The sequence below is a fragment of the Anopheles coluzzii genome, chromosome 3, assembly GCF_943734685.1.
Source record: "Anopheles coluzzii chromosome 3, AcolN3, whole genome shotgun sequence".
Lineage (NCBI taxonomy): Eukaryota > Metazoa > Arthropoda > Insecta > Diptera > Culicidae > Anopheles > Anopheles coluzzii.
The window spans coordinates 88,913,195-88,935,652 of NC_064671.1; the positions used below are offsets into that span (position 1 = coordinate 88,913,195).

The following is a 22,458-nucleotide window of genomic DNA, read 5'->3' on the forward strand; positions in this document are numbered from 1 at the left end:
GACTTAAGAATTAAAATTGATTACAAACCATTAAACTATCATTTGTTTTAGACGGCAGAGGCTCTGAGCTGAGAAGTAAAGCATAGCACAATAGCATAATACAACAATTTACAATGAATTGCTGGAATTGCTAGCTACACATTATGGGTTAGGTTTGATAAGGAAATTATAGAATTTCTGGTAAATTATACAGCCTACACTAAATACTCCCAAAAAAGTGAAATACTGACAAAAAATTCCACAGAGCAATGCAATTGTTGGTACCACATTCCATTATTAAATTAACCTCTGTTTTTTTTCAATTTCACAATCACCTCCTAGCAACGGTACAGCGCATCACACGTGTGTCACCACTGGCTGTCTCGCATAATCTTCTGCTCGGTGGGCTGTGTATGTGGAATTACCAGATTGCTACAATTAATCGGTTGCAAATGTGCGCAGGCAGCCGCTAAACAATCGACACACAATTGAAAGGACCCGTCCAAAATGTCTCTCACCTCCGCCTCCGCCCTGTCACCCGTTTCCCGCAACTCCCGCAACCAGCCCGATTTCACGGTCGTCACACGGTTGCGGCGAAGGCGTATGGGAAAGGTGCGAGATGAGCCATATTCAAGCGGCAGTACCTTTCGATGCAAACGGCACGATAAAAAAAAGCTCCCACTCAGTACGGTTTCCCCTCTACCGGAGCGACCACTCTGCAAGCACTCTTCGTGAAAAGCACGGCTCGCGAGTGCTGCTGAGTGTTCCGCTCCGGTGAGTGTAGTGAGCGGATTTCTTAAAAGCCCTCACCACGCAGCCACCGAAACAAGACCTCTTATAGGTGGCACAGCCAGTGTGCGGTGCAATTCAACTTAAACTTTTTACTTCGCTCGGTCCCGGCCAACCGTACTGAGTGACCGGTTTGATCGTGATCGGTTCTCGCCCTCCCCTCTCGAGCGCGGCCAGCACAACACAACAAAACAACAACACACGGCACACTCAAAAACCCCCAGCTTAGCTCCCCTTGCTTGCTGCCAGAAACCAACCCTGCCACCCGAAGAAGGAAGCAGGGAGAGGGGGAAACGGTTTTGCCGTGTGTGTGTGTGTGCGCGCGTGTGTGCGCGCCCGTTTTCGACACGAAAAAGCCCGTCGACCGAGCTGCAAAGCTGCGCGACGGTCACAGCATTAAGTCAGTGTCTCCACCACGGTCCCAGTCGGCGGAGGTTTCTTTCCATTACTGCGCTGCCGTTTGCAAACACAACAATTCGTCTCACTGTTGAAGCCACCGAGCCGAACCACCAGCAAAAGCAGCCGACAGACAGCGGCGAACAGACAGACCGAGTGCGTGCGTGACCGAGTGCGTGGTTTGTTGGAAGTCAGAGGCCAGCGTGCAGTCACTTGCCCTGGCGAGGACAATTTTGGGCGAGGGCGGTTTTTGGAAGTTTCTTTTCCGGTGAATCTGAAGTGTGCGTAAAGGCAGCGAGGAAAGGAAGCGCAGGGAAGCAACCGTGTAGCGAAGACACGAATTAGAAGTAGTAGTAGAAGCAGTAGTAGTAGTGAGTTATTCCAGCAAATAGCAAACAAGTGGCAGGGCGAAAGTGTACCGTCAACATGGTGAAGTTGCTGGCCTTAATTGGCATCCTCGCGCTAACGGTGGCAGCAGGTAAGCTTACTAGTTTTAAGTGCTCGCTCCCCCTCAAAACACACCCACTCGCCTTTCCCTACAACGGCATACACAGGGGTCGATTGCTACAGAACGGCTGACATCATCAGCAACACCCACAAACCCAAAGGAGCATTGTGGGGAAAGGGCTTCCGCTCCTTGCCCCTTTCGCTGTGCCAGTTTGAGAGACTTTTTTTTTCGGGGGGAGGAGAGGGCGTTTTCCCTTTAAGCTCTTTTTTGCGATCGTCAAAACGAAAAAAAAGACAGTGCAATTGCCGTTGAGCGCAAACGCAACGACGGCACGAACTGCTGCACAAGAACCAGTTTCTGTGTCACACACACACACGCGCGCGTAAAAGCAGATCGGGTGACTGCCGGGTGAGATGGCGGGGAGGGAATGGGGTGCAAAACCTTTCACAAATTTGCTCACCCTATCGCTCACCCTTTGCACGGCTTACGCCTTACGGGGGAGTTTTTGCCTGCGATGGTTTGACACGCATCTACGACTTTGCAACACAAACGCACAAAATCGATCGTTAGAGTGGTGCTGGTAGAGCTAGCCCCAAAACGAACCATCTCCAACGACACCTCCACACACTCCACCCACAAAGAGGACTGAACATTTCGGAGCTTCTCCCACAGGACGGAATGTCCTAATTGCAACTAATCGCGAACGCTAACACTTCCGCACCGTAGCTCAGTGTAGCTCACACACACACGCGATTACCGCACAGACGGTGCCTCAATTTCCCACCCCATACCGGATATGGAGATGGAGCAAAAAAAAAACGGAGAGACCTGAATAGCAGATAACATTATACAATCAGCATATCGCTCGGTCCGCTTGCAACGTCCCGATCGGATGAATTGCGGACACGATCACTAGCGTCACCCAATCGCGTGTTGTTTTTTTTTTTTTGTCGATCCTCAAGCGGTTTGCGGGCCGGAACCGGGTCGACTTGGCTGGTTTGCTCTGGCGTACCGGCTTTCTTTCTCCCAGCGGGTATTACGTGATAATGCATCAAACTGCCCGCCGACACTGCCGAGGATCCGGTGTGGATCCTGGGACGAAAGAGCGCGCGCGCGCGCGGAAAACCTGTTCCGTCAGCGCATAATGCAAGCCAATTTTGAGCACACACTCACAACCTCTTTCTCCAACTCTGGGACTGGGAACTGGGGTGGATGTTTTTTTGTTGTTTCCAGGTGGAATTCGAAACCGAACGTTTCATTTTTTACGTACACAAAAACGAAGAATTTAAATGCAGATATTAAGACACGCTCGTAAGAGCGGGCACGGTGGCCATCCAAAATGTCACCTCAAACTCGATGTAAATGGGTTCGATGCAGCGGAACGGGTGGAATGGGCTACGCAATGGGGGTGTTGGTTTAACAGTCATATAAATACATACAGATTAAATGTAGTTAATGCTTCAATATCTTCATGTTTCAAGCTTTATTTTCTAAGAACACGAGCAGAAGACCTACATCAATTGCTGAAGTTTAGTTCAGGAATTCACTCGGGATCTTCGTTGAGACAACTTCTGCTGTAAAGAAATATATGATCTTGAGGATATTGATGTTTATCCCAGAGCTTCTTTAGCTTTGTCATTCTTTGTCTGAACTTCTTCTGAACATGTGAATGCATCTTCAAAAAATCCAATATTTTATGCTTCAGAGCATCTGTTTGTTGACGTACAATCAATAATTCCCAAGTTCCTTCAAACTACAAAAAGATATTGAAGATATGGCCTTTGAGGCTAGGCTTTTTAGGATTTTATTCACATTCATTGAATGGTTTGTTTAAAGTCTTTAATAGAGAGAATTTATTAATTCAACCTGCACTTTTCCAATATCCTCGTAAACCGTAGTACCCTTCGTGCCAAGTATTGCGTTTCCAGCTACGAAAACACTTAAACTGTTAAGCCTGGTACTTGCGATACCTTAACTACTGAAGCGGAAATTATGAGCGATTTTGATTGTAATTTCAACATCCCTGGAAATGGCACTAATGCACCTCAAGCCACATATAACTTCCCTCCTTAAGTTGTTAATTGGTCTGAATTTGCTCGCAAACAGGAGGTTTTAAATTTTCTGCATGCTACCTTTCTGTATGTATTTTGCCCAAGTTGTCCGAAAAAAACAAAACAAATAAAATCCAACGCAACCGATAGCTGGCAGAAATTTTGGTGAAAAGATAGCTCCAAAAACCCTCCCGGTACAGACCCACCCCTGATGAGTCGTTGCTATTCTGCTGCGTGTGCAGCGTGCGTCATTAATGAAGCTCGAGCGCAGCGCTACCCGAGCCATGCCAAGCAATTATGGGTGTGCGGGTTACTTATTTTGCCATTACATCCTTTTCAGCGGTCCCGGCTTCATCGCATAAAGTTGATTTGTTGTTTCCGCCGGTTGGCAGCCGGTAAGGGAAGCGCCAGAGCGAGCGCGCGGTGGTGGTGCCTTATGCAATGCGCGATCGCTCGCCGAGGTAGATCGGCGAGATCGTGCCACAGCTTTCCGCGTTCAACGCATGCCGGTTGTGGTTGCTTGCAATCGAAGTGATAGTTTTTTTTTCTCTTTCTTCTTTATAATTTGCTTTTCAACATCCAAACCGCTTCCTTGATCCTACCCCGTCAAATGAGAGGAGATAGGGGGGTGGCTGATCGACAAAATCAATCTTGTTTTTTCGATCCCACCCCCCCTTCAGTAATGATTGCCATCAAGTGCGCAAAGATACAGCAAAACAATTGCGATTGCGTGGTCGGTTTTCGGGTTCATTAGCTGAACCGTGCTCGAATCGAACCTCTGGATCATACCGAGCACCGAGGAAAGATCAAACAAACGAACCTCAAACCCATTGAGCATGCTTCCCCGCACCCCCTCCATGACGGCTTGTGAGACGCGCCCAGATGATGAAAGGAGACCGAATGCTGCCGTAGCAACGGCAGCAGCCATTTATGCTGGTATGGAAAATGATCCATTCGGCTGGCGGCAAGACCCTTTCGCAACACGGTTTTGGGGGTGCCGCATCAAATGTCAAACGGAGGAGGAGTGTTTGCCTCACACCGTGAGATGGGTTTTGCGTTCCTTCTTTTTTTGCTGCTGCTGCTGCTAAGCTCTCCCAAGATTGTTGCGATTGCCTGATCACGAATCACGGCTCGATCGCTTACACTGTCCTGGTTGTCCCGCCGCAGCGGCAGATGCATTCCACTGCCGTCCGGGCTTTTGCCAAGGGCTGCCAAACCCATCGCCCATTCTCGCACACTGACTGTGGCTAAGTGTGTGCCCGTGGGGCAACTGCAGCTGCACCTGTTGCATTGTACTTGTTGCCGCTGTCGAGCGTATGAGGATGATCGACTAGAGCTTAATGTGTAGCCTGTGTTACCTTTTGTCGGCGAAAAAAAGGGGAACGCAAGCAATGGCTTACAGCTACAGATGACACGCTTTTTTACTGTCACAACGTCACAACGAAACTGTTTGTGTAAATTACACACCGTTTCGCACAAAATGTCAACACTGCTTGAACTCTAGCTTATTGCACGAAACAACAGTGGTTGATGGTTTAACTGCGTAAGCACACACCATCCCATCTCGCTGACCCGGCATCGGTAATTTAACACGCTCATCAAAAGATCGATTACCGTGGGGCTCCAACGTCGCAACGCAGTCGGGGCGAAAGTTTGGCTCAATTCTCACCGTACCGAACCCCGCACTGATCATCACCACCCACCAGCTCGGCAGCAAACTTTCCCCTTTCAACGTCAGGTTTTTTTTGTATTGTTTTTCTCACCCCGTGCGCGCGCAAAAGATCGAACGGACCCCAGTGCCCACTTAAGCATACCACGAGGGGGGGCGGAGGGTCAAGGTTCAAGCGATCTACAAGTGATACTTAAACCGTACAACCGTACCTCCGTACCTTGTGGTTAGTCAATAAATGTACCCCGGGTCACCGTCACCGTGCCACACAGGGGGGGTAACCTTAATCATTCCGGCTAACTGCTCATCCCCCTGCACCCATGCATGCATCTTGCCCGAATTGATGCGCTCCTCACGCTGAGAGCCGTTCACGCAAATGCGCCCGAGGGCAATCGATTGCCCAACCGATGGTTGGGGTGAACAAAAAGAAGCCACACGAAAAGATGAATCTTTGCCTGGCACGGGCGATCGGTATCACGGCCCTGTGAAACGGGCACTAGGTCGACCCGGGCCAACGTGCTCCACCATTAGCCGGTGGACGGTAATAGTCGGCGTGCCAAATTGCCTGTTCAACCGGTAGAACGAAGTGCACTTCGGAGCACGCCGAGAGTGCTGGAGAGGCTCACTTTACCCTGGGTGTACTAGATTTACGCTTAACCGTTCTGACCTTCGGTGCACTTTACATACCCATCTTGCATTGAGATAGAGAGTATAAGGTTCGATTTCGTTCGTTTCATGTTTTTTTTTTCCGCGACCTTCTTCCTCCTCCACACAGCCACGGCCGAAGTGCGAATCAAGCGACAGGCGGAAGAAACGACCAAGAAGGAAGAGTCATTCGAGAAAGAGCTTTGCAAAGACAAAGATGCCGGTGAATGGTTCCGGCTGGTAGCGGGCGAAGGCGACAACTGCCGTGACGTCATCCAGTGCACATCGTCGGTAAGTACGGCACTGCTATCCGGCTGATGCTTGTGGATGCCTTCCCAAAACATCGGACCCAAAAGCTTACTAATCATCTTGCTGGGATGTATTTCTCTATTTCACCACCAGGGCCTGCAAGCCATCCGCTGTCCTGCCGGTCTGTACTTCGACATCGAGAAGCAGACCTGCGACTGGAAGGACGCGGTAAAGAACTGCAAGTTTAAGAACAAGGAGCGCAAGGTGAAGCCGCTGCTGATCACGGACGAGCCACTGTGCCAGGACGGGTTCCTTGCCTGCGGCGACGGTAACTGCATCGAGCGCGGCCTGTTCTGCAACGGCGAGAAGGACTGTAGCGACGGCTCGGACGAGAACTCCTGCGGTAAGTCTCCGAACGATTTCACAATCGCCGATCGAATTTCTCCCCAAAATGTTATGCGCCAAAATTAACCACACAACCACGCAGAAAGCAAAAAAAACACCTTTTCGTTGGAGGCCGTGCCATAGATCACGCCCGTTTTAAAATTCATATCCATAACTAGCAGCAGCAGCAGCAGCATCCTCACACACACACCCGACTGGCACACAATCGAGTGCGCGAGTCGAGTATTTGCATAATCCTCCACAATCCGCGCCAAGGCGTGGCAGCGAAACTGGATTCCTTTAAATCAATCCAACAGCAGCGGCAGCCAAGAAAATGAAGCCAAATTCCACCTAATCGAGTTGTTACGAAAAGTGGTGCTAAAAACCACAAATCCCGCCCTCCCCGCCCCCGCCCGTTCGCGTCACCTCCCCCAAAACAACCAGTGGCAACTCCGGGGCGCGCGGTAGAAAGATCACATTCCACAAATGCGCCCGCAACAAACACACAAAGGCGCGACACGCTTGCCACGGTGCGGCGATCGGTTTTCGAGTTGCAGACGCTCTGAAATCCAAACCTGGACGTCCTTGAGGGAGAGCCGCCGTTCGGCTCGCCCAGCTAGTCGCCACACGTTGCTTTTAGCGGGGCCGGGGGATACACAGACGATACACAGACTTGCCAAACATTGGCCCAGCAGGATCGAATGGATGCCTATTTTTGACTCTTCAAGCTCTTCTCTCCAAACACATTACCATACGCGCCTCGTTCTTCGTGGTCTGACCTTGCACAAGCTAGCCGCAACACCAAAAAAAAAAACGGGGAAGATCTTGCGATCGTGTTGTTTTGGCAAAAAAGTCGACTCTTATGCGAAATGATTGTAGTCCGGCTGGCAGCTATTTTTAGCTCTGTTCACACAATACGCAAAGACAGGTTGTAACAGGCGAAGGGATTCGGCCGCTCTAGGGCGAATAATTTCACCGCAACAAAAACTTTCTCTTTCCCCCGGTGTGCGGTCTTTCCTGCGCGGTACAGTTCTGTTAGGCAGCAACCACGCACACCACGAAACGAAATGGAAAGGATCTTTTTTTTTTAAACGAAAAAATACTGCAAAAAAACCTTCACCTTTCGATTCCCGGGTTTGGGGCTTTGCGATCATTGCGATCGACATCACGCGGGCCATTACAAAATAACACACTCACAAAGCACTGAAAAAGGTTTCTCGCTTTTACTCTCACCTGAATCCCTTGACTTTAAACCCAGAGCTAAACGCAACAAATGCCGGCCCACAGTGGCTTTCACATTTTGCATGCACTTTGCGCTCCTGAATGGTGCGTTTTTCACCATTTTACTGTGTGTACGTGTGTGTGTTTGTTTCGAGTTTTTATTGTTGTTGTTGTTGTTTTCGGTTCAAACTATGCAGCTGAGGTAAATTGGCGATGTGGTAAACGCACGCTCGCTCGCCTGCTCCCGTTTTGAGCCGATTTCCTCCAACGCGCGTGCTTGAAGCACAGGAACAGCTGTGTAAAACTGGTGTTTTTTTTTTTGCAAATATCCTGCACCTTCATCAGCGAAAAAATAAATAAAAAACTCCCTAGACACACACACGTGGATGAAGGTGAAAGGAGAAAGGCCGATTGCTGGAGCCGGATGTAAGCGTGATTCTACGGTTCGGTTGTACGGGCCGGGGCCGATTTTACTGCTAGCCTTTAGCTGCCCCGCGGGGCAATTAGCTTGGTCGATGGTCTTTTTTTATTTTACTTGTTTGTTTCGCACCCTCACCCTCTTCTACCCGATTTGTTTGCACTATTGTGCCGGTAGAAAGAGTGGTTTGGAGGATGGTCAAAGGGTTCCTGATAGAGTGGTGTACATACTACCTTTGACAACACACTCCGCAAAAGGTTATGCAGCGTAGGAATCGCGATGTGATGCGCGCACGAAAATAGCGCAACACACGAAACAACAATCACAGCAGCAGCAGCAGCAGAAACGGCAACAAAAACAGACACACACACATACACAGATAATCGGGGTCTAACACGCGGACAGCAGGTGGAATTGCAAAAGCTTACGCAACGGTTTACTGTGCATACGTCGACGTCTTCATCGTGGTTGCCGTTGTCGTTGTCGTCGTCGTCGTCGCCGTCTTCGGCCAGCATCCCAAGCGAGCCACAATGTCACGCAAGGCCTGTGCCTCTTTTAGGCGCTGGGAACAACAACACTTTCTTGCCTGCAGTCGAGTCTTGGGTCCTATTTTAAGAGCTCCTCTTGTTCTTCGCGCCGGTCGAATGGTCGCGGCTGGTTCAATAATTATGTGCGCATATTTTAGACCATGGTGTGTGCACACGGTGGTGTGACCGAACCGACCGAGTCAGGCGATTTGCATCGATTTAAGTTGCTTACGCTAATGGGATGGGAATAGCCACTCAGTAGCGTGAGCCTATTCTAAGTTGATGAGTTAGAATGGTGAGTTAAAATTGAAAACTTTTTGCTCCTAAATTGCCATCAAAACCGAAGTAGAAGTTGATTGCCGGCGTTTTTAAAACACTCCTGGCGATCGGACAAGTGAGAACTCGCCAAAGAGTTATTTAACACACGAAAGAGTTTATTTGCTGCAAGAGAGTTGCTAGTCGGTTTGAAGAGTTATTAGTTATTAGTGGAGATTTTACTCTCGAAAGAGTTGTATACATTTTAAATGCCTGTAAGTGAGTTATTACTCGTCGAAATGAGTCACTCAACGAGCTTCAACTCTCAAATGAGTTCGGAGAATCAAAACACTCGTCAAGATTTAGCTCTCATAAGAGCTATTACAATTACGAATGATTCTGTACACTATGAGTGCGCTACAACTCTTTGCAAAGAACTCAAAACTCAAATGAGTACTTCATGATACAGGATTGAAGTATTGTACTGCACAGATTTCACTCTTTGAGAAGCTAATAATGAAGCACAACACTGTTCAGAATGTATCAAACCATCCTGTGCAATGACCCGTCCCAAACCCCCGAAGCTGTGCTCCAAAGCACACAATTTGTAAGGTTGGCACAAAGTCTCTATAAAAATAAAGAAACAAAAAAAATTGTAAGGCTTCTAGCCAAACATTGCAACAGGACTCAAACCATGCCTGCACGGCAAGTCGGTCGAGTCCGCCGCCGACCCGGTGTATGTCGCGTGTAATTTCTCTATCAATCTGCGAAGGTGCAGCAGACAAGATTCCAGGCCGGTGTTTAGGTCACTCGGATCAGCCGTACCGGAGTTGCCATACCATGGAGCTCGACGAACCGGTCTTGTGCACACGCCCGGCCAACCAATCTGGTGTCACCGTGTGTGTGTGTCGCGCTGGGAGATAGCAGGACTACAGCCCCTCTGCTCGCCTCGAGGATTTGCTTGTCGCTGCGAGTCTGTGGCGGTAAAGCGGGTTTGTAGGTTACACACCGATCGGTGTACCCTTTCGGTTGGCAACTCTTTAACCCCCCCCCCCCCCCCCCTTCTCCCCGTTATAAGTTTCATCGATCAGCTCAGCTGGCTTATGTAATCGCACCGATACGCGACGGCAGCAACCCCCGCGGGAGGGATCGAGGCCGGCTTGGGCCGGGGTAGGTTTTTAGTCTAGTCTTCCCTCCCAATCGATCGTTTGCAATCGATCGTTTGCAAGGCACCACAAACACACACATTGCGCTTTCTCGCTGGCAAACGCTGTGGCGGTGGGAATTGGATGGAAGAAGAAAAGTTCAATTTCATGCACCGAACGCTAGCCGAAATGCCAGACACAATGAAATTAAAGGAACCGGTGGACGACCGGCACGACCGGCTTAGACATAAATCCCAACCCAACGCCCAATTCTTACCCACCCCGCGGTCGGTTTTGGTTGTGTGTCGTGACGTGGGTTGCGGTACTGCCGAACTAATAGGGTTATTTATTCGCTATTTGCTTAGCCGTGCGCCAACAAAAGCACGCCAGCTGGGCAAATTGTTGAAATAGCATCGCTCTCGTTTGGTCGGTAACGATACAGACCAGTCCGAAAATCGAAAACAACATCGCTCCGTTCGGTCTTTCATCACCTGGAGCTGGCCGGTCACACTGGCCAGTAATGGGCAACTGCTTGCTAATGGAGCATTGTTGATTAATTTCCGTCCCTTCGTGTGGTGGCCATTTAATAAAACAGCCACAACACAGCCAAGCACACCGCGAGCATGAGAATGCACTTTTCGCGTGCAGACATTCCACTGCAGGCTGTAGGCGTTATTTGCCCACGGCACACAAAACCTTACACGGCTTTGGGGCTAGAGGGCTAGAGAGCTACATGAGTTGCACGCGGACGTTATGTTCCAAGCCACGTTTAACGAGGCAGAACAACGGTGATCGTCAAAGCGTGCCGGGAGGTGAAAGGTGAAGCCTACAATTTCCGCATCAGAATATCTAGATAGTTCCTGCACGCCTCTATCGTACCAGCGCCTTCAAGCAGGTACATTGTTTCCAGGAACCCAGGAAAACCTACTCAACTTGAACAGTCTAGAAATCTAGGAAGTCTAACGGCAACGTCTAGCGGTGAGCTCACGCCTGTTAATTGAATCAACGGCCCAGTCATCCCTCTGTGTGGGGCGTGCGTTAAGCTTTACCCGCCTCATGTGTATCTAATTTGAAGGATCGTGTCAATTTCTGTCCCATCCGATAGAATACATCTCATACACCTTTCTTACTACGCGTCCTTCATCACGGTGCGCGAAAGTTCCTGGTGGTGGTGCTTGAAGGTTGGCCACCTATCTTAAAAAGGGAGGCCTGCAAGTGGCCGAAAAGTCCAGAACTTTCCTGATATTACCCCACCCTCTGAGCAGCCCCTTGGGAGCAGGTGCAGCACCTACTACTCGAGCGCTGGATCCGGTTTGTGCGCTGATGGTGCTTAACGTGCGCCAATCGCAAGAAGCAGGAAGCAATCAGGAAGCGTCGTCGGTAAGCTGCCACTTAGCTGCCCTCCACACCACAGTGCTGTGCTGGCGATAGTGCGGTGGCATATATGGGTGGTACGCATAAAATGCGCACACATCATGGCTCTCCCATGCTGTAGCCCTTCCCTTCCGCATACGTCACACAGTGACCACAACAACGGCAGCAGCAGCAGCAAAAAAAGAGATATGTGGAAGTAGCCGCGTATTCCAGCTACGTGTCTCAGCCACGTCGTCGTGGTCGGCTAGAGTGAGCAGTGAGCGCGACGTTTGGGTCAGACCTACCACACACACACACACACACACACACAAACAGGTTTAACTGAACCAAGGGGAAGGGAGGGAAGACTGCTCATTATAGACTGCGAGGAACTGCTGTGTGGACTGGCGGTGGTGACTTATTTTCGGACACGCGGACATCATCTGGACCTATGTCCAAAGTTGCCGAGACAGCAGCGATGTTGCTGCAGGAGATATCAGGCAGCCCTCCTCCTCCTCCTCCTCCTCCTCCTCCCTCAACCTCCTTATAAGCTGTCTCCACTCCCTCGGGAGTCCGCCGACACGCCGTAAGCACACACTTTCGCTTTGCGTAATATCACCTTCTCCTCTGGCCCGGAGCCGCACGATCGCTCGGGAGACGCATAATCCCGGTGAGCCGGTTTCGAGCCGGGCCAAGAAGGAAAGTAACACAAGCAGACAGGCAGGGCAGCAAAAAAAAAAGCAAACCTGAAAAGCACACACACAAACTATGCCCCGCGGGGCGCGATACCGCTGCCACGCCAAAACCAACCTTCACACTGTCGCGCGCGCGCGCGCGCCCGCACGGTTATCAAATCGGCGTGATCTTTACGGATCTTTCTCTCCGACGGCGTGTCTCGACACGGGTCACGCCGAGATTGGGCGGGTGTGGCACCACCACCGGTGTGTGTGTGTTTGCTTCGATATGTAAATTGAATTTCACTCTCGATTTCGTTTGAGAAAACTGGATTTCGCTTGGCTGGCCGCGTAAGACCTGGGACATAGCAACAAAAGGTTGCTTTGTTTTCTTATCAGGTTTTCGGGGCTCTGTTGGAGTGTTGTTCGCTTTTCGTCGTGATTTTCAATGATTTCAGTGTCCGATCAGGTGGGGAGAGGTGTTTTGATTCCCGCAAAAACCGAAGCAAAAACAAGCATTTTGATGGACGGCTGGGAGGGAAACCACAAGCCAGACGGGGTGTCCTTTCCGAAGCTGACAAGTTCATGCTTTCCAAAGCTGCATGCTTACACGAAGCTTAACATCATGTCGATCAGTTCCCCGGTCCGGTCTGCTGCTGCTGCTGCTGCTGGTGGTGGTGGTGGTCAACATGTTTTCTTTGTTTCGTAACAACCGCACCATCAGCAATGTGAACTAACGAAGATCTCTATCGAAGTCGCACGGAGTCGTAAGTCCAAATGCAATGTTCACGGTCTCGATCAGCGTTGTTACGGCTTCCATTACGTTTCTTTTGTCCGCTGCTGCCACTGCCCTTTTGGCTGCAAACCTTGAAAACTTCGCACATTGTCCGGGTCCAGGGCCGCAATGCTATTAATCATCCCAGCAGCTCAAGATAACTTTTAATGATTCTCGAGAGAAAGAGATATCGCTCACTCTACATGCTCAGTCGCTCGTTGCTTATGTTTGATGTTTCGGTTCATATCTCCCCCATTGCCTCACGCTAGATATCGAGAACGACCCGAACCGTGCGCCACCGTGCGACGAGTCCGTCTGCCAGCTGCCCGATTGCTTCTGCTCGGAGGACGGTACCACCATCCCGGGCAGCCTGCCGGCCAAGGATGTGCCGATGATGATCACCATCACCTTCGACGACGCGATCAACAACAACAACATCGACCTGTACAAGGAGATCTTCAACGGCAAGCGCAAGAACCCGAACGGTTGCGACATCAAGGCGACGTACTTCGTGTCGCACAAGTACACCAACTACTCGGCCGTGCAGGAGACGCACCGCAAGGGGCACGAAATTGCCGTTCACTCTATCACGTAAGTACCCCGAGAGTGTGTGTGGGGATGCATCATAGACGCGATTGATTTGTTACGAGATAAGGGAAACGAAGAAGCCTTGAAAGACCTCGCAAGACACCGTACCCTATTGGTCACTAGGTCCAAACCTCCACCAACATTTGTTCTCTCTCCCCTGTTTTTTTTTTTTGCAACTGCCACAACAGCCACAACGATGATGAGCGCTTCTGGTCGAACGCTACCGTGGACGACTGGGCGAAGGAGATGGCCGGCATGAGGATCATCATCGAGAAGTACGCCAACATTACGGACAACTCGGTCGTGGGTGTGCGTGCGCCGTACCTGCGCGTCGGTGGCAACAACCAGTTCACCATGATGGAGGAGCAGGCGTTCCTGTACGACTCGACGATCACGGCGCCGCTCTCGAACCCGCCGCTCTGGCCGTACACGATGTACTTCCGCATGCCGCACCGCTGCCACGGCAACCTGCAGAGCTGCCCGACGCGCTCGCACGCCGTCTGGGAGATGGTGATGAACGAGCTGGACCGCCGGGAGGACCCGACCAACGACGAGTATCTGCCCGGTTGCGCGATGGTCGACTCCTGCTCGAACATTCTGACCGGCGATCAGTTCTACAACTTCCTCAACCACAACTTCGACCGGCACTACGACCAGAACCGCGCACCGCTCGGTCTGTACTTCCACGCCGCCTGGCTGAAGAACAATCCCGAGTTCCTGGACGCGTTCCTCTACTGGATCGATGAGGTGCTGGCGAACCACAACGACGTGTACTTCGTCACCATGACGCAGGTCATCCAGTGGATCCAGAACCCGAGAACGACCAACGAGGTCAAGAACTTCGAGCCGTGGAGGGAGAAGTGCGTCGTCGAGGGACAGCCCGCCTGCTGGGTGCCGCATTCCTGCAAGCTCACCTCCAAGGAGGTCCCCGGGGAGACGATCAACCTCCAGACGTGCGTCCGCTGCCCGAACAACTACCCGTGGGTGAACGATCCGACCGGCGATGGTTTCTTCTAAGCTTAGCTTATCTTCTGCAGTATCCTTCTTGACAATTTTTAACATGTTTTTTTTTTGTAGCTTTTCTCGATGCGTCCTTAGTTTTTTGTTTTTTAGCGGAGGTCGTAAACACTCAATTTTAGAGCAATCATTCTGTCTCGATTTTAAGAGCGGGACGACTGTTCAATGTTTCGTTTTTCATCTTTCACTTTATGAACATGGGGAACTTCTTTCCGTTTCCTGATAATACTGTCAACGCAACCGCACTTTTCTCACTTTTCGGTGCGTTGCAGATTTAACATCCCGTCTTCGACCACCCCCGAGGAGCTAGCTGGGTAGGATCTTAGCGACCTTTTGTTTTTTTTTTTTGTTTCAGCCCTACCTAGTCTCCTTTTCCCGGCTACGTCTGGTCTCGCGCCTCGTTGCCTCGCGCACTGCCGGTGGCCAGACTTATCCTGACAAAGCCGTCCCTCGAGGCAGGGGTTGCAAGATGGAATCCATTCCACATACACACAAACAAATGGAATGTTGCAAACAAAAACGAAGAAGACACGCATAAAACAAGAGTAGTAAGAGAACAACGAATGCTGTGGATATTACAATTATGTATTTTTTTTTGTCGTTTATAACTTAATTTAATACACAAACAAGATGGAAAATTAAAGAAAACTCAACTGAAGTAAACAAATGGAGAAACAAAAATTGCAACAACAAAAACACTATTATTCCAGAAAACTATCCACTCAACTCAAAACTGCACGGCAAACGACGACGAAAGTAAGATTGACATTTTGTACATCCGAGGAGGCAGCGGAATAGAATGCAAAAAATAACGCCTCTCCCACGGTATGCGTGATGAGCAGAAGGTATCCCTCCCCCCCCCCCCCCCCCTCAACAACTTCTCTTTCCTAGCCCTCGTCTAATAGAACTTGACGAACGGTACAATGCTAAACACAGCGAGCTCTGCAAATCCTGCGTTTTGCTGCTATAACACCGAACCGTTACTAGCTTCGGTTCTGTACCGCGCTTTTCACCGACTTTCTCGCTCCACTGCTCCACACGGGAAACCTTCTCGACTCTCGATTAATATGTAAATACTGTGTAGACGCCTAGTTGTTTAAGTGATTTCTGTGCCGTAATAAGCGGTTCCTGTGTTTTTTTTTTGTGTGCGCGGAATGAAAGAATCCAGCCCTACTTTCCAAGCAAATTGTTTCTCATACATGTTTCATACGGCGGATCGGGTTGGAGAATCGACACCGACCGGTCGCACCGTTGCAAAATGTTGCAAAATTTTAGCGATTAGAAGACATACTCTTCGCATAGAAAACTCCAAGAAAATACGAAATACAACACCTCATTCGAGCCACAAACGAACGTTTTGAACTTGTTTTTCAATTCAAACCACCGCTCCAAAATTGACTGTGAAAGAAGACAAACTATTTTAGAGAAAGAAACGCAAATCCACCTCGCCCGAAGCATCTACATGGTGTCGATCGATCCGCGGGGCAAATTTATGTTAAGTCCGTTCGTCGTCTATCGCTGCACTGCGCAAGATGTTGCAATAGAGTTCGCTCTCTCTCTCTCACTCGCTTTCTGTCTCGATTCTGGGCCTGCGATCGAACCGGATCGTTCGAAAGTTTCGTTCGCTCCGGTGTGCATCGTGCGCAGTCCGTTCGTTCGTCCGCCCGCGTCAGCCATGCCAAGAAAGAAAGGGAGAGTTAGCAACGGCGTTCTGTTTTTCCAGTGCTGCTGCTTTTTCGTTTTCTATTCATTCATTTTGCTATCCCATCCAAGGTGATCCAGTAATCATACCACATGCCCGCGCCTCGGCTTCCCGCTTGTCACCGAAAGACCCCGCCGCTCGAGGGGCCAACTTGCGGTGTGTGGTGTGTGCACGGAGCGTGTATCATTTGCGTATGTGAATGCAGCGCCAAGCACGCCACAGCAGCTCGCGTCTGCTTCCTTCTCGTCTGGCGTCGCCAGGGCGCAGAGCCGCTGAGATTGCATTAAAAACAACGGGTCGACCCGGGCTCTGTTTTCTGTTATTTGCGCTTGGTGCTGTGTTTGTTTTTGCTGTGCAACTGTGTTGTTGCTGGCTATTCGATTCATCCATACACCGAAAACAAAAGCTCCACACGGCAGTGATTATGCCGAAAGCGGGACTGGTTGTCAGCTCACGATCGTACCCCGATTGCTTTTGTGTACTGCATGGTGCCTCTAGCCCTTTAGCCGAAAGTGTTAGCGCACCCGGTGGGAACTCTTTTGCTAGAAACCACCACTATCAGTGTTGTCTCATGTGGCCCAGGGACTGACGTGTACTTTGGAGCAGCGTCACGACGACGCCAGCTTAGCACAGTAATCGAACAGGGTCTATGTTTTATCCACACCTTCCCCCCTTCATTCTAGCTCTGAGCTAACGCCGCCACGTGTAGCAGCCAGCGTGGCCATATTGACACCTTTTTTACGCTTAGGACGCACCAAGAAGCGTTTGACTAAAGCAAGAGGCGCCGCTACGGGGGGGTTGTAGCGCTTATGATAATGAACCGGCGAAGAATTCACACGTCACACACCCGGAACAAGCGAAGGGAGAAATCGGGATGAAAAACGCTATTCATAAGTATGTTTCAAGGTTAGGGTGCTTTGGCAGAAACAAGTTCTGGCTGGAATCTTAACGCCATTTCAGTAGCTTACGTGTTGTCACGTGGAGTGGAAGGAGAGCTAATGGAAGGAGGTATAACTTTATGGGATTATGATTTAGCTCAAATAAGAGATGTACCATATGTTGCCAAATAAAGATCAAAATACCTATGAAGTATAGGTAATGTTGATTACAGTTGCTAGTTGATAGGTTTTTTAATCAATTATTGGGTAATATTCAATCAGAAAATAGGTATTTTTGCTTTAAAAATTGGAATTTCTGCAAAACCGCGAATCTCTGAGCTGAGCAAGTGTCGACAAATTCTTGCCTTTTTTAAACTTCAATAGCTACAACATCATTCACATTTGTGTCCATATTCTTTCATGCAATCGTAAGATTCGTACCAATAGCAATGACTCACACACACACACACACACACACACACACACACACACACACACACACACACACACACACACACACACACACACACACACACACACACACACACACACACACACACACACACACACACACACACACACACACACACACACACACACACACACACACACACACACACACACACACACACACACACACACACACACACACACACACACACACACACAATTTCAATGCAAAGGTTACATTTCCAATCGCAACACCGATCAGGGAAATACCCTTAATTTCAGTATCGAATCAAATCAATTTTAGACCGCCCCACAACTCACCGAATGAATGTCAGCAAAGAAGAATGTGCCAGTGCAAAGGTCCCGAACATTACCGGCTATGACTAAATGTCTGAATGAGAAATGCTCTAGCACGTAGCACGGCTAGATAGTGATCTTTTTTAAATAACAAGTAAAAAAACATCCAAACCAACCGCTCAATAAGAACCGGTGAGCCCCTGCACCCGTGTGCTGGAACCGAGAGACTCCTTTTTTGGATCCAAACGAAGATCTACGATTCATTGGGGTTGGGTTTTTCCAGCGCAAAACCATCCGATTGTACCCATACACCCCGTGACAGGCCGAACAAGGAACCTGGGATCGTCTAATTAACCTCCTCGATGATGATGATGATGTTGATGGTGGCGGTGATGATGATGAAGGCGATGATGTTGCTGGTGCGCCTACCTAAACCTAAACGCTCACACACCACCGACGACCACGGTGTGTAGAAGGGGTGGCAAAAGCGACACAGTGCCGATCGATTTCACGGCTGTACGCGCAGCAACCCGCACCATGGCCGCCTGACAAAACCGTTACCGTTAGCACACCCTGATCGATTCCTTTCATAATTCACCGTTGCATTGCGGAACACCTTCACCAGCCGCACGACGACGACACGACGCCTGCCACGACACATTTGCCGGATGGTCTCCTCCGTACGCACCGGGCCGCACACTTCCTTCTAGGCCGCTCATCGTCAACTGTCAATTATCGTCATCCCAAACAAAATGCTACAAATTCGGTACAAAGAAGCTGAGCGCTTGGGTGTGGGTGAGTGTGTGTGTGTGTGTGTGTGTGTGTGTGTGTACGGCGTGTTGGCGAAAGGGGCACGGGCTTCTCACGATATCGCACCGCTGGATGGGCGGCCAGCTGGTGCGGGTATAAGGGCCATGCCATGCCACGCTATATGTCAAGTTCGTGCACGAGCCGGTACCCGTTGGCCACGGGCGCCTTGCGAAAGCCTGGTGTCTGCGGAAGATCGTGTGGCACCACCAACACTCCCGGTGTGCCGCTGTAATGGATGATCATTTTCGTGCTTGATTGCCGGTGCAGAGTGGGGGTTATAGCTTGGATGACGCCTTCAAATCCAGCCTGGCCCAGAGCTCTCTATGCGAATCTAACAGCTTCAGAGAAATCAGCAGCATTGGGAGTTCATTTGCACTGATTCATCGTCAAGTACTACTTATTCAAGATACGACGACAATGTGTGTGCAAACGGTACTGAAACGCACACTAACTATTTGCTTGACTTAGCGACAACATGTTTCTAAAACACGAGGAAACGTCGACCTCATCCATCAATCCGAAAGTCGCTTGGAGTTCCCTTCCACCGACCGAACAGGGTCTACCATTCTGACCTCCAAGCCGCAATCCGGTAGAAAAAGGCGCGAGGCACGGTAATTAAAAAAAAAAGAGAAACAACCGTTCAACCATTACTACATTCTCGACTCACTTGCGCCCACCGACGACCACCAATCGTGTTGCCACGTTGCCATTCGGAATCGATTCCATTCGAATTGCCTCCCCCTTCTTTCGATCGTTCTATTCGGCTACCGGGTCTGGGCGGCGCACAAATTGACCCACTGCTGGTGTTGTTGGCTACTGCGCGGCAAAACGGTTGCAGAGGCTACCGAAACTACCGGGTGCTGGGAAGTTGGAATCCGGTACCGCTATCTACCGCTATCGCCGTCCGAACCGCCACGGCCCGCGCTGTCGAACCCTGCGTCAATTAAGTCGTATAACTGTACGCGTTGGAATTAGTATGCAATGCGAGCTGCGCGATTCTGACGCTCAGAGCCTGCGCCACCTTACTACCCTTGCGCCCTTAGAACATTGAATGACAATCGGTCGGAGGTTGATGGAATGGTTGGCCATATACTGATCACGGTGTGGCGGTGTAATTCCGAACTATCCGGATTGTGAGTCAATGTGCCGGCTAATCGGTTCGGAGATACAAGATGTCTGCTACAAGAATAGGACTAATTGTGCAGAACTGGAACCATTAAGCAACGGAGCGCTTTGAGGTGTCTGTATCTTTTCATCTACCGTTGCTCTTTGGTCTCTTTGGACAAATTGCAGATTACAGATTCTAGAAGGGCGTTCCCGTGATACAGTCGTCAACTCGAACGACTCAATAACATGTCCGTCATGGGTTCAAACCTGAAATGGACCGTCGTTCCCCCGTAGCAAGGATTGGCTATCCGGGTGCGTGGTAATGAATTAAGTCTCGAAAGCCTGTATAGGCCGGCATGTCCGCGTAGGAGACGCCAAATAGAAGAAGAAGAAGATTCTAGATTTAACTGCAAATGTCGTGATCTTTTTAACGAATACCTCTCCATCAAAGGTGTACACTATATGTGGCGAAATGCCTCATCTTGAGCCTTGGAACTGTAATTTGAATTCCTTAAATAAAGAAGTTTTAACTTTTAGAGCAATTCCATGTGAAAGGATCTAAATAATCCAGCTAAAATAAAGATGAAGAAGAAAACGTCAGATATTCCTGCAGATGATGACTACCGGGCACTATGATGTTCACATTGTTGCTGATAGCCCTATGATTCAAGGTTAGTCTAACTTTAAATTCTCGCCAATTTACGCAGTAACCTTCAAATAACGAGCGTAGGCTAGTATAAGCAAGACGATTGACTTCATTCTACGTCGTTGAAGTTAACCTAGCTATTAGATTTGTAATTTATTGGTTTGTTTATGCTAGGTCCTTAGCAGTTAGGTTCTTAGTAGTGAATTATGCACCAGCCAGAGGATTGTTTCGTGACACCATTCTTGGCAGTCTTATGGTACCACAAAAACAGTCCAAAACAGACCAACCAACCAAAAGTATCATTTATGTCATATTTAAACCAATGGTACACCTGAATGCAACATAATAACTATTGCAACGAGCTATTGGAGAGCTTTTATTGCACGTAAATATCCCAGTACTTCTCGCGTATTCAAACCAGTTCTACCAACACTGTACCCAAACCACTCGTTGCTTGCACACAAGATTTTTGAATTCTTTCACAGCCCCTCGGCAGTTAACGTTTGATAAATCGCACCAATTCTGTGCCCTGTTTTTCCTGACAACCCTCTGGACACCCTCTCTCGACGGAGACTAATCGTCTCACCGGTGCGACAAATGCAACGCCGTGTTATTGGCCTTTTGTTCTGGAGACGCATTCTGGTCCACGCGGGTGTCACTAGTAAAGGTATGCCCCTGCTGTTGTTTCGCAACTGCTGGTGTTTGCTATCCAATCTGCAGCAGCATGCGGAAGGTTAACGAGTCCCAGACCGGCCGGGTCAACGGAGCGCGAACGCGATGAAAGTAAACCCGGTGCCGTTGTTGTCGGGTCGTGTTTCTTTGCCGCGACACACCGGGCACCGCCCGGCTGTGAACTCTTAGCCTTGAGTTGGAGCCGACCAACCCAAGCTTCCCCGCGACTCTATCGCACGGATACACCGGAATGAGAAACATTAATTTCCCACCGAATGCACACGCTGCCGGGTGAGTGTTGTTGCTGGCCGTAGGCAAGAATAATATATGGCTTCTGCACCACGAACAGAACGGTCCCGTCGAGCGAACAAGCACACCATCACTGGAAGATGCATCCGAGCGGTGGATGCTGTGCGCACGATACATCGTTCGATCGGGTCGTGTGCGCCACAGCAATTAATACACGCAGTGACATCAGCATCCACGCATCGCATGCGCATTTCCTTTCTCCTGCGGCGATCGGCAAACAGCATAACAAAGGTGCGCAGACCTTGCACTTTGAAGGATGGTCAAAGAGCGGGGTAAGGCTTGTAAACAAAGCCCCCCCAAAGGGAGGGGGAGGTACTGAAGATGCCTCAGGGTTGAGAGAAATCAAAGTAAATGAAACAAAAGCAAACCAGCGACAGGTTTGTGGCAACAACGAACAACAACAAAAAAAAAGGTGCCAAATGCAAAGCACACATTACCCACCGATTGCACGTTTGCATAATCTCGCGAACTCGCCCATTCGCCAGCCGGTGGTGTGATAAACATGGACGACAACAGCCACGAAACACACACGAAAAAAGAAGGCAACACAGACCCATACCGCAAAGAGCGGCCCGGGTATTACGACGGCTCGCTCTCTCGTTTGCATTCCACGATAGCAAATCACTTTCGTTTTAGATCATCGTGTTGGCGAGACGATGAGCGCGGCTTCTGGAGTGAATGAACCAGAGCGCGGCGCGAAATGGTGTACGCGGGGGAAATGGAAGAAGCGGCAGCATCGAAAGTAAGTGCATCTGCAAGTGAGTGCGATCGATCGAGCCGCACCGTATCCGCCCGCACGGCACAGCAATCGCGCCACCAGGATCCTGGCTTCGATTGCCATCCATTTGCGAATGTTCATTGTCATTAGCTGGCGCCGGCAGAACACTATGGGCTGGAACAGGACAGAATGAATGGATTGTTGTATTGTTTATAGTTTTTCAATCAAGTATAGTGAAAAAAATGTAATAAAAGCGATAAAGATAAAGGATGAATTTTTAATTAAT

The 22,458-nt window shown here is 49.6% G+C and overlaps 1 protein-coding gene across 1 annotated transcript; it reads left to right on the top strand.

The window, feature by feature from the left end:
* Positions 1 to 1,131: 1,131 nt before the first annotated feature.
* Positions 1,132 to 15,936, top strand: LOC120957235 (chitin deacetylase 1). Its single transcript, XM_040379321.2, has 5 exons — positions 1,132 to 1,642; positions 6,108 to 6,268; positions 6,380 to 6,629; positions 13,248 to 13,569; positions 13,755 to 15,936. Exons 1-5 carry the CDS (start codon positions 1,591 to 1,593, stop codon positions 14,581 to 14,583), a joined length of 1,614 nt encoding a protein of 537 aa, XP_040235255.1. The 5' UTR covers positions 1,132 to 1,590; the 3' UTR covers positions 14,584 to 15,936.
* The last annotated feature ends 6,522 nt before the right edge of the window (positions 15,937 to 22,458 follow it).